This window comes from Mobula birostris, chromosome 15, assembly GCF_030028105.1.
Source record: "Mobula birostris isolate sMobBir1 chromosome 15, sMobBir1.hap1, whole genome shotgun sequence".
Classification (NCBI taxonomy): Eukaryota; Metazoa; Chordata; class Chondrichthyes; order Myliobatiformes; family Myliobatidae; genus Mobula; species Mobula birostris.
In genome coordinates, this window is record NC_092384.1 from 51,539,243 (window position 1) to 51,551,884 (window position 12,642).

General features: G+C 38.1%; 1 protein-coding gene across 5 annotated transcripts in view; it reads right to left on the reverse strand.

The window, feature by feature from the left end:
• Positions 1-12,642, reverse strand: part of piezo1 (piezo type mechanosensitive ion channel component 1 (Er blood group)) — a 311,742-nt gene that overhangs the window by 38,642 nt on the left and 260,458 nt on the right. For 4 of the 5 annotated variants that reach the window (XM_072279777.1, XM_072279776.1, XM_072279775.1 and 1 more), the window contains 3 exons: positions 12,120-12,191; positions 8,657-8,757; positions 1,152-1,272 (listed from right to left, as the gene is read on the reverse strand). In XM_072279777.1, the coding sequence (XP_072135878.1) occupies positions 1,152-1,272; positions 8,657-8,757; positions 12,120-12,191 (294 nt within the window). The remainder of the gene's footprint in view (positions 1-1,151; positions 1,273-8,656; positions 8,758-12,119; positions 12,192-12,642) is intronic. The other variant, XM_072279778.1, reaches the window with a different exon arrangement.

Here is a 12,642-nt window from a genome sequence, read left to right on the forward strand (position 1 = left end):
ATAAAAGGGGGTTTCATAAGCATACCCAACGTTTTTGTATTATTTTACAGAAAACATCTTTTAAGACTCCTATCAAAGTTTTATAACCTGAAAAATGAAAACTTATTTGGTATGATAGCAGGAACTATTAACCTTCCTGACCTCAGTTCAGTAATACTCTGGGTTTTTTCATGCAATGGGTCCAAGTTAGTACTGTTAACATTTCAGTTTGGTACAAACATCAATTCACATAATGGAAGTCTTGTTTCAGGAAGGACTGTTCTCACCTTCAGATAACAATCTCCATTCCATTTATATATCTGTGGGGTGGAGTTTCTAAATTCTACCTGCAGGGGGTACTGAATTCAAATTGAAAAACAATACATCTGTGAAGGGATGCAAATTCACAGTCTGCTGTATAATTTTACTCTGCCTATCTACAAACTCGAGTAAATAAGAAAACAAACAGAACAGAACAGCAACAGAAGATTTAAAACGTTCAAAAATACTTAAGTTTGGGAGGTATTTATCTTCTATTATTCAAAATATTAAGCATTAGCTATCCTTTAACACACTAGCTTCTTTACTTACGCCAGTGATATAAATTAAGATAAGCAAAAGTTCATCGAATTAAAGATACAATATACAGGGAGTGGCGTGTGCATACAAGCACCGCCGCGGTAAGGTGGATAATTTAGGGAGATTTAAGAGACTTTTAAATAGGCACATAGTTGAAAGAAAAATGGAGAGCTATGTGGGACAGAAGCATTAGATTGATCTTGGAATAGGCTAAAAGGCACAAAATTGAAGGCCGAAAGGCCTGTGCTGTACTAGAGTTCTATATCCTGTACAGTACAATCTGCTGCCAAGCTAATTATAAATATTTCCTGAAATGTGACATAAAACTGCTAAATGAATAAACTGATCCCCAATACAAACATGAAAACAGGCTGGTCCAGTGCCATGAATAACCGCTGTTGTGCTACCTTTAATGCAGCTATGGTTGTGTAAAGAAAAGGTGAAAATTCTCAGATTAAACAATACAGGCCATTGATCTTGGCTTAACTGCTGTGGCCTGCCAGCCATCAGCAATATCACCACTCCAAGTCAGCTTGCTTAGAAAGGGATGTCAAGTATTGCAATGATATTCAATTATCACAAGACACTCTCACCTGCTCTTTGCGATCGCCTGCGTATCTCAGCATCCCGTTTAAAACTCCGAAGTTGCTCTTTATGCTCCTGTCTTTTCTTTAAGGCCAGTTTTGCATTTGTTACCCAGGCATGGTATGCTAACTAAGCAAATCACAAAAACATAAGAAACGATGTGATTAATTACTGCAGATCAATTAAAAGCAGCTTACATTTATAATCAGCAAATGCAGACATTGATGCTGAAATTCACCACCACCTTCAATGTGCTCCTCCAAGTGGACAACCTTAGTGTTGGGTTTGGAGGCTTGCATGCCTCAATGGCCTGGAGAGCCATGTTGGCTGGAGTCAAGACTTCATGCTTTGGCTCTTAGTAGGGTCACCCAAGCCAAACAAGTCAAAGGGTAGAAGCCAGACTGAGAGTGGTCCACTGGTCCTCCAGGTTCAGTGGTTCAGTTCAGGGCTAACAGCCCTGACTAGTCAAACAAAATTGTTACAGAAACAGCAACGAAAAATCCTTCTGCATCTGAGTGCGACGGTTTTCCTGAGTCTCCACCTGGACCTACATGAATGCCAGTAGTGAAAACTGAGAGGAATCTACTAAGATGATGAAGGAAACCCTGAACGCCGCCAGAGACGGAGGACCTTCATTGCAGCACGAAACGGCAGTAGCGTAACAGGCAGTAACTAACTACCTTCAGTGTGCTAGTGTAGCCTTTGGATGACTGAGGAAAAGAATGTTTGAAGATCAGGACCAGAACTAGCACAAAGCAGGCAGCAATGATCCCTGCCTCCTATATTCTTTTGAGACTTGGATAATGACAGGCACTGGAAAAATACCACCAATCGTCTCTCCCTAAAATTCTCTAAATTTGTTGGAAGATTCGTGGTGAGAGAGTGAATAAGCACGATTAACTTTTCTTTCTTTCTTTTTCTTTTTCAATCTGTTTACTAGTTTCAACAACAAACACATTACAAAAAGTAAGTACAGAGTAATTGGGATTATATTAATTGATAATAATCATTGAAGTTTACAGTCAGGTAACACATAGTTAGAAACATCCCAAAATCACACAGATTAACAACAAAATATATAAGGAGTATACATAAAATATAAAATATCATTAAAAAAAACAGAAAAAGGAAAAAAAATCCCCTAAAAAAAACTAATCTACCCAAACTAAGGAAAAAACAAAGAAAGGAAAAGGCTATTATGATACCTCAGATAGAACCAATAGTGTCGCCACTTCCACTCCTCTCCCCAAATATTGAAATCACAAAATAGATTGGCAAGGGTCAAATTACATCATGTGGAAGTATTGAATAAATGGTCTCCAAGTCTCATCAAATTTAATAGATGGGTCAAAAATAACACTTCTAATTTGTTCTAGATTTAATCAAGATATAGTTTGAGAAAACCAATGAAATGTTGTAGGAGGATTGGTCTCTTTCCAGTTCAATAGTATAGATCTTCTAGCCATTAAAGTAACAAAAGCAATCATCCGACAAACTGAAGAGGTCAAATGATGTTTTTCAATCATTAGTAAACCAAAAATGGCAGTAATAGGATGAGGTTGTAAATCAATGTTCAAGACAGTGGAAATAATATCAAAAATATCATCTCAATATTTCTTCAATAAAGGGCAGGACCAAAACATATGAGTTAATGAAGCTATCTCAGAATGACATCTATCACATACAGGGTTTATATGAGAGTAATAACCAGCTAATTTATCCTTAGACATATGAGCCCTATGTACAACTTTAAACTGTATCAAATCATATTTAGCACAAATAGAGGAAGAGTTAACTAATTGAAAATTTTTTTGCCATTTCTCAGTAGGTAAAGTAAGCTTAAGTTCCCTTTCCCAGTCATTCTTAATTGTATTGGAAACATTCGGATTTATTTTCCTTATCATATTATAAATAATTGCTATTGAACCTTTCTGAAAGAGGTTTAAATCCAAAACTTTTTCCAATATATCAGTGGAATATGAAATCAGAAAGGTAGTAAGAACAGTATTTAAAAAGTTTCTGATCTGTAAATATCTAAAAAAAATGTGATCTAGGGAAATTATATTTATTAGATAATTGTTCAAAAGACATAAAACAACTATCTGAAAACAAATCAGAAAAACATATTATACCCTTTGTTTTCCAAACCAGATAAGCTTGATCCAAAAAAGAAGGTTGAAAAAGAAAGTTAGATATAATAGGGCTAGTTAAAATAAATTGATTCAGTCCAAAAAATTTTCAAAACTGAAACCATATTCGAAGAGTATATTTAACTATTGGGTTATCCATTTGTTTGTCCAGTTTAGAAAAGTCAAAAGGAAGTGGGGTCCCTAAAATAGAACCCAATGAAAATCCTGAAACAGAATTACATTCAAGATTAACCCATTGTGGACTTGGAACTGTATCCTAATTCCATGTCCAAAATTTTAAATAACGAATATTAATTGCCCAATAGTAGAATCTGAAGTTTGGCAATGCTAAGCCACCCTCCTTTTTGGGCTTCTGTAAGTGTCCTTTACCTAATCTAGGATTTTTATTCTGCCATATGTATGAGGAAATTTTTGAATCAACATTATCAAAAAAGGATTTTGGCATAAAAATTGGCAATGCTTGAAATAGATATAGAAACTTAGGTAAAATAATCATCCTAACAGCGTTGATCCGACCAATTAATGACAAAAACATTGGTGACCATTTAGTTATCAAACCCGTAATCTGATCAAGCAAGGGTAAAAAATTAACCTTAAATAAATCCTTGTGCTTCTTAGTAATTTTAACTCCTAAGTAAGTAAATTGATCAGTAACTAATCTAAATGGTAAATATTTATAAATTGGAACCATCAGATTTAACGGAAAAAGTTCACTCTTATTAAGATTCAGTTTGTAACCAGAAAATTTACTGAACTTATCCAACAAGGTTAAGGTTGCAGGAATGGATTTTCCTGGGTCAGACATATATAATAGTAAATCATCTGCATATAATGATAACTTATGTATCTCCTTCCCATGAGTAATACCAAAAATATTTGGTGAATCCCGAATTGCAATTGCTAAAGGTTCTAAAGCAATATCAAATAATAAAGGACTTAAAGGACAACCCTGTCTAGTGCCATGAAATAATCAAAAAAAGGGAGATCTTTGATTGCTAGTCAAAACCGAAGCTAAGGGAGTATGATTTATCCATTTAATCCAGGATATAAATATTGGGCTAAAATTAAACTCAAGCGTAGTAAAAAAGTATGGCCATTCAACTCTGTCAAAAGCTTTCTCAGCATCTAATGAGATAACACATTCAGCAGTTCTCAGTGAAGGAGTATAAATAATATTTATTAATCTCCTAGTATTAAAAGATGAATAGCGATTTTTGATAAATCCAGTTTGATCCGCGGAAATAATTTGAGGTAATACATTTTCTAACCTAGATGCTAGTATTTTAGAAAAAATTTTGGAATCAACATTCAATAAAGATATCGGTCTATATGATGCACATTCAGTAGGATCCTTATTTTTTTTTAAATTAAGGAAATGGAAGCTCCATAAAATGATTGTGGTGGTTTACCTATAATAATTGCAGCTCTAAAAACTCTGCACAACTGGGGAGACAGAATAGAAGAGAAAAACTTTAAAAATTCTGCTGTATAACCATCTGGGCCGGGTGATTTACCAGAATTCATTGAAGGAATAGCACCCATTATTTCTTCATCTGTAATGGGTGTTTCTAACTTTAAATGTTCATCGGGTGTTAATTTCCGAAAGTTCAAATTCCTAAGAAAATCTTGCATCTCCCCGGGATCATGAGGAAATTTTGACTGATATAAAGATGTATAAAATTCTTGAAAAGATTTATTCATCTCATCATGATCAACATCAGGAGCAATGGCATATTGTTTATTGATGTCTTTAATCTTGTCAATCAACACCAATATTTCATTCTTAGTGCGTTCTTTCAATCCAGCCGAGTAAGAATTGATCTGACCGCGGATATAAGCTTTAAAAGTATCCCATATAACCCCGCTGGAAATTTCATCCATAGTATTGGTTAAAAAAAAGAAGTTAATCTGATCCTTGATAAATTTTACAAAATCTGAGTCTTTAAGTAAATTGGAATTAAAACGCCATTGTCTAGTATTAGAAGGTCTATCCCATAACTTAATAGAGAGATTCAATGGTGCATGATCAGATATGGCAATGATATTATAGTTACACTCAATTACAGATGGAATTAAACGGGAGTCTATAAAAAAAATAGTCAATCCTAGAATAAGTATGATGAAAGTGTGAAAAGAAAGAGAATTTTTTATCTTTGGGATATAGAAATCTCCAAATCTTGGAGATTCCAGAATCGATCAAAAACGAATTGATAAGAGAGGCCGACTTATTCGGTAGTGCCTGAGTTGGTACAGATTTATCCATTGAAGGATTTAAGCAACAATTAAAGTCACCCCCTCTTATCAACATATAATTACTTAAATTAGGAAAAGAGGTAAATAATTGTTTTAAAAATTCAGGATAATCCACATTCGGGTCATAACAACTTTCTTATTAAAAAGTAGACTAGTAATTAACAAGAATCTACCATTCGGATCAGAGAAGGTTTTGTGATGTATAAATGCAATTGAAGAATCTATGAAAATTGAAACTCCTCTCACTTTAGCTTTGGAGTTTGAGTGATACTGTTCTTCCTTCCAAACTTAAAAAAAACGCTGATTATCCTCTTTCCTCACATGAGTTTCTTGGGCAAAACTAATATGGGCATTCATTCTATGGAATACTTTAAAAATCTTTTTCCTTTTAATCAGATGGTTTAGTCCATTTGTATTCCAAGAAACAAAGTTAATCTTCTGAGCCATGTTAACTATAAATCAGTCTTTTGGTATATAATGGGTTAACCAGAGTATAAACCCATGTAACCGGAAGAGGAACCAGCATTTGGAAAGGAAACAGAAGTTGCGACAAAGCAAACATTGTTGTGGTTCAGAATTAGCCCGATGAAAAAAAAAAGCTCCCCACCCACCGCCCAAGAACCCTAAAACTAAGCCAAGAGAGGCCAGAAAGCTAGCTAAGACTAAATCTACCCCAATTTCTCCAGAAGGCAGCTCCCAAATATATGTTGGTAAAAAGACCACCTAAAAAAAACTACACTATAACAGCGAAAAAAACAATAAACTTAACAAATACAGTAAAATAAAATACCTTAGCATTATAATCACTAACATGCTAATAAAATAAAAAGAAAAGAGATACCAATACATATTATTCAATGTAAAATATTTGTAAGGGAAAACAGTTAAGTATAAAAAAAAAGGCGTATCTGGCAAGAAAAGTATTATGGGAAGAAGAACCCAAAAAGATGGCGCGATAAAAAAAACAAAGGTATAATGGCAAGAAGAAAAACAAAACGCCATCTTGATTATGCCACAGGGAAAAAAAACATAATATTCCCCCACATACATTATTAAAAAAGAATATAGAAAATAACCAATAATAACAGTAAAATTAAGTATAAAGAATACCAACACTACCGATCAAAACTGGAAGTCTTATACTTATAAAAGTCAATCTTCAAAAATGAATCATACGATTAATAGAATTTGAAAAAAAACCGAAAAGCCAAAGCCAGTATCACAAGGATCGTATATTAATTAAACCATGGCTGCTGATTCAAGTTCTTCCAGAACGCTCCGAGCAGCACTTGTAGAGTTGAAAAAAGTCGTGGGCTGTTCGGAAGAGAACTTCTTAATCGGGCAGGATACAGTAATGCTGGTTTAAGATCTTTTTGGTAGCATTCCATCATCAGAGGTTTGAAAGCTAATCGCGCTCTCAGTAATTCAGGGCTAAAGTCTTCATACAGTCGGAATTGCTGGTTTTCAAATTTAATCATTCCTTGCCATCAGGCTACTCGTATGAGTTGCTCTTTAACATGAACATAATGAAATCGGATAATTACTGGTCTTGGTTTAGCTTGGGAATCTGATTTATTCCGAAAAATACGATGAGCACGGTCAAGCAATGGCGGATCATCCGGGAATTCAGAGCTAAACGCAGTCTTTAAAAGTTTCAAGAAGAATACTGAAGGGTCTCCTGTCTCAACTCCCTCGGGGAGACCAATTAAATGTAAGTTCTTTCTTCTGGATCGGTTTTCCAGATCAGTAATCTTAAATTTAAGACTCTCCAGCTGTTTATCTGTCAAAGAATCTTTTTGTTCCAAACTCTCGATTTTTTCATCTTTCTTTCGTGCATCTTCCTTCTGTTCGGTGATAGTATTTTGTTGCTATTGAACTTGATAGTCAAGCACACCAAAAGTTTGCATAATTGCCGTAATCTCTTCTTTAAAGCTTCGGCGTATTTCATCAGCATGATCCCGAAACAAATTCATCAACAATTCACAAGTTATCTCAGGATGTTTAGGATCAGGTTTCTTTTTCCCGTCGCCATCGGCGTCTTTTGCAGGTTTAGCGTCTCGAACTTTAGGTTTTGTAGCTGGTTCTCTACTCATCTCTTCAAAGTTCAAAATCCAAACTTAAAAGTAAAATTCAATAAAGGTGATCATAGATATAAAATGAAAAAGTAATGGCGTGAAGCCAACAAGTGACCTCACTGCGTCAGCGCCATCTGGAGAATCGATTAACTTTAACACAGGAACTTTAGTGAGTTCCTCAGGACAGCTCCACCATTCAATGTCACCATGGCTCGAGGTGAGCCCTTTCTCACCTGATCATTATATTTTCCTTCCTTCAAGTTCAAGACGGAATAATTTCAACCCTTGAATCTCCACAACCCTCTGTGATACAGCATTCCATGCAAAAGGGACATTTCTTCTCCATTCACTCCTAACTGGCTAACCTTGTCCACTGATACTATACACTCTGGTTCTTGGATTCCCAGTCTGAAGAAACAACCACCCTGCATCCACCTTGCCATTGCCTGTCAGGGTCTTTGTCTTAATGAAGTCATCTCACTTCCTTCTAAACTCCAGTACCTTTCTCGATATCTCCTCAGAGAACAACTTCCTCACCCTAGCTGAGGAATAAACCTAGTGAATCTTCTGAGCAAAAGCTCCAGCAAGTCTCGCTTCACAGAGCCAGCCGGTGGTGTAGTGGCATCAGTACCAGACTTTGAGGCAAGTGGTCCCGGCTGGTTCCTTGCACACTTTCCATCCATGCTGGGTTAAGTGCTGAGCTAGCAACTCGACCCCGTTAAAGAAAAAGACAAATGCTAAGCAAACAGCAAGGTTGCTGCCCAATGTGCCTCAAGGCGCGGAAAGGAAGTACAACAAGCCTAACTTCACTAGGCGTGCTCTCACTCCAGGTTCCATCTCACTGAGACTCTGCACAGTTCCAGAGGATGTTCTGTGGTAGTAAAGCCTAGAGAGAAAGATCTTTGACCCTCATGCTGATGACATTTTTAGCAGTGGACATTCAAACAAAATGGTCCATGACTCTGTTGTACATGAAGTTAGCACACCCGAACCCTGCATAGTGCTCATTTCATGTTTGGCTCTGCTGGATGGTACCTGAAATGCACTGTGTTCAGGAGGCTTGGGATCTTCCTGCAGACATTCTTCATCCTCTTCACTGTCTGACTCAAACAAGTAATAGTCCCCAGACTGAAGCACTACACAGAAAAAGGGAAGAAAGGCACAAATCATTACTGAGATGTTAACGGCAGCATGCTGAATTAGCTTCCAAAGAAATGCTAGTGTCACACATTAACAACAAGTCAATTGTTCCCTGAAAGAACTAGCAATATCAACACACTAAAAAATGTGGAGGAACTCAGCATCTATAGAGGGGAATAAACAGTTGATGTTTCGGTAGGAGACGCTTCATTAGGCCTAGAAATGAAGGCTATGTTGACTGTTTATTCCGCTCCATTGATGCTGCATGACTTGCTGAGTTCCTCCAGCATTTGGTGTGTGCTGCTCAAGATCTCCAGCCTCTGCAGAATTTCCTGTGTTACTGGTTAATTCGATATTGGCAAATCAACTGTGCAACATCCACTTTTTCACTCTTAAGCGCTTCAAGTAGTATTACAAAACAGCAGCCATATGAAAAGCTGGATATTTTCTCACTCAGGGTAGTGAAAGCCACTCAGTGCAATGAATTACTAACTGGTGTTTTTAAACCTGTGAAGATTAATTACAGGTGGTTATAAGATTACAAATATTCTTTTCAAACAATGTTTTTGTGATGTTTTGAAATGAAACAATGATGTGATGTAGAAAATCCTCATAAAATAGAAAGAGCCTACGATGGCACTGTGCAATTCACTTATAGAAAGACCCCTAAGCACTTTACAGTGAACTGTAAAAGGACAGGAAAAGGAACGGCACTGATTTTGAAAGCAGTGACCAGAATTCCTGGACCATGAATCATTCTTCCATGACATGAAGTGAAAACTGCTCTGTATGCCTGCAAGCATAAATCAGGCTAATACTGGCTGAAATGCTTTTCAAGTTAGGAGGCTGGCCATGAATGCCACAGAGTTCAGTTTACATTCACATTGTTCTGTCCTTCAAAAAATGAGAACAGTAGAAACATTTAAAAAAGGACAATTATAGACCCGCCCGAATTGTGTGTGAGCTGGTTTAAATTGAAATAAATAAATCCTAGATTTCATGCATGTTCTTGGGGCTTGAGACTTACTGATGGGAGTCTGGGAGATGGATCTGACACTTCAGTGCACCTCTGGACTCCGAGTGGCCACAGTCCTTCCGGGAAATTGCCACTTAGGCTTTGTGTAAAATGTAAAAGGCCAGGGATTTCAATGGGAATTCCAAGCTTGCAGATTAGAAGAATTAAGCTGTACAATAGTTTTAAATTATTTTGCTCCTGATTGATGTTTTTTAAGTATTTCTGTTTTAATAACTTTTGTTTATAAAAAAATGTACTGTTTTAATGAATTATTTGCTTCAAAAGTCAATCTGACATTAATGTGACAGTCTTAAGGGGTGAAGGACCGGCTAGATGAACCTTCCATACCTAACGCAGGTGAGAGAGGTCAGTTAGACTGAAGGGGTGGCTCTGCACTAGGAGCCTGGTCTGGCACGGTCTGCCCCCGTACATCACAAGGGAAGGGAATTCATCTCAGGATAAATGATCAACTTTTTAGAACTGAGCTGAGAACTTTCTTCCCTCAGTGGGTGCACATCGTGGGGATTCTCAATGCTGAGTGTTGTGCGTATTCTGACATTAAGGAAATTCAAGGCTGGGGTCAATATGGAAGTGGGGTGGGGAGTAGAGCAGGAAAATGTGTTTGTTGTTCGGGAGGCCTAGAATAATGAAAATTTCTACAAAGCTTGGAAGCTGGGTGTGGGGAAAAGGTTTTCCATGGCTAAGGCATCCAGAACCAGGGTCTCACAGTCTGTGAATAAAGGGCAGGCCCTTTAGATCTGAAGTCTGGAGAAATGTCTTCAATCAAATGGTGGGAAATCATTAAGATTCTCTACATTGGAGGGCCTCGGAGGCTTAGTTCCTGACCTCCTCAAAACAGAGATTGATAGAATTTGGGGTTTTAAGGAAATTTTGGGATACTGGGGATAACTCGGGAAACACAGCTAATATAGACGATCAATTGTTACCTTAACTTGATAGGCCACAGAGCCTAATTCTGCCCCTATATTTTAACGATTGCTGGAGCAAACTCAGAAGACCAGATGGCTAAATTCTGCTCCTAATTCTTGTACCCAACTCTTGAGGTTCTACTTCTTGTTTTCTGTTGATGCTAAGGGCATAGGAGAACAGCATGAGCAGCTCAGGATAGTGCATGTGGTAACATTTGTAATGGCTGAATGTCTTGTTGACAGTCTATCTTACCCAAAAGTCATTGTGGTATTTGTTGGATGTCAAAAAGAGCTTTGCTCCCAACTGATATCAGTTCTGGTTTCCTGCTATGGGGCTCACTCACGCTGACAGTCTGATTTCTGTGAAGTCACACAGTCTGTCTGATTCCATGGGCACTGTGGCTTCGCTGATAATCAGAACTGTCAGCATAAGTGAGCTCCATAACAGGAAACTAGAACTGACAACAACTGGGAGTATGCATCGAGTAAGCAGAACAGGAGGAGTGCGAAATGGAATGTGCGGTAACAAAATGTACAAGAAAGCAATAGACAAGCTCATAACACAAGGAAATCTGCAGATGCTGGAATTTCAAGCAACACACATCAAAGTTGCTGGTGAACGTAGCAGGCCAGGCAGCATCTCTAGGAAGAGGTACAGTCGACGTTTCAGGCCAAGACCCTTCGTCAGGACTAACTGAAAGAAGAGCTAGTAAGAGATTTGAAAGTGGGAGGGGGAGGGGTAGATCCGAAATGATAGGAGAAGACAGGAGGGGGAGGAATGGAGCCAAGAGCTGGACAGGAGATAGGCAAAAGGGATACGAGAGGATCATGGGACAGGAGGCCCAGGGAGAAGGAAAAGGGGGACGGGGGGGAAAACCCAGAGGATGGGCAAGGGGTATAGTGAGAGGGACAGAGGGAGAAAAAGAGAGAGAAGAAAATATAAATATATCTAATAATAATAAATAAATAATGGATGGGGTACGAAGGGGAGGAGGGGCATTAACGGAAGTTAGAGAAGTCAATGTTCATGCCATCAGGTTGGAGCTACCCAGATGGAATATAAGGTGTTGTTCCTCCAACCTGAGCGTGGCTTCATCTTTACAGTAGAGGAGGCCGTGGATAGACATGTCAGAATGCTCATAAATCCGGTGGACCAGTCAGATGTGATTGGATCAAATGCAGTGGAATTTGAAAACATATCACTGTCTTTAGGTTGGGAAAACACTGGGCACGAACCACAAGTGCGTACGAAGTGTAGCTGAAATGCTTGCACAATATTAAGCCCAAGGTTTAACCAAATGCATTGCCTTTGCTTCCATTACAACATATTACCAATTTAAATAAAATATAAACATCGAGACAACCAAGCTGCGCTACATCAATATGACACAAAGCAGTCACACACTTTAAATACCTTTAGCATGGTTTGCCCAGGGATTCCACCATTTCCTTTTCTCCTGGGACTTCTCTTCCGTTGCACTTTGCTCTGTCACACAGGGGATAAGCATGTTGTTTGCACATCAGGGATCTCCATAAACTCAAGTCAGAAACATCAGATGCTGAGGTAGATTTACTGCATCGTTCCCACCACAGCAAAATTACAAAAGGAAACAAGAGCAGGCAAATTTACCAGTAATTGTTATAGGTATGCTTAAAGCAGCATGGACCCGTGTGTAGCTTCAAGTAGTTGACAGAAGCATTGCATAAAGCATTTAATGCTGTCAATGCACAACTATCAAGGTGCAATGCCTCAGCAGCGGGGCACCCGTGCACAAAGAGGCAATTAATGCTGTGTTGTCAGATCTAACCTACAACACATCAGCAGCCTGGGCTTTAACACTTTCAGCAGCTGGAGGATGTTGAGCATCACGGCTTGCAGGAAACAGGCACAAGGTTAGCAACTGGTGGCAGATGCACACTAAGTCATTGTCAAAACC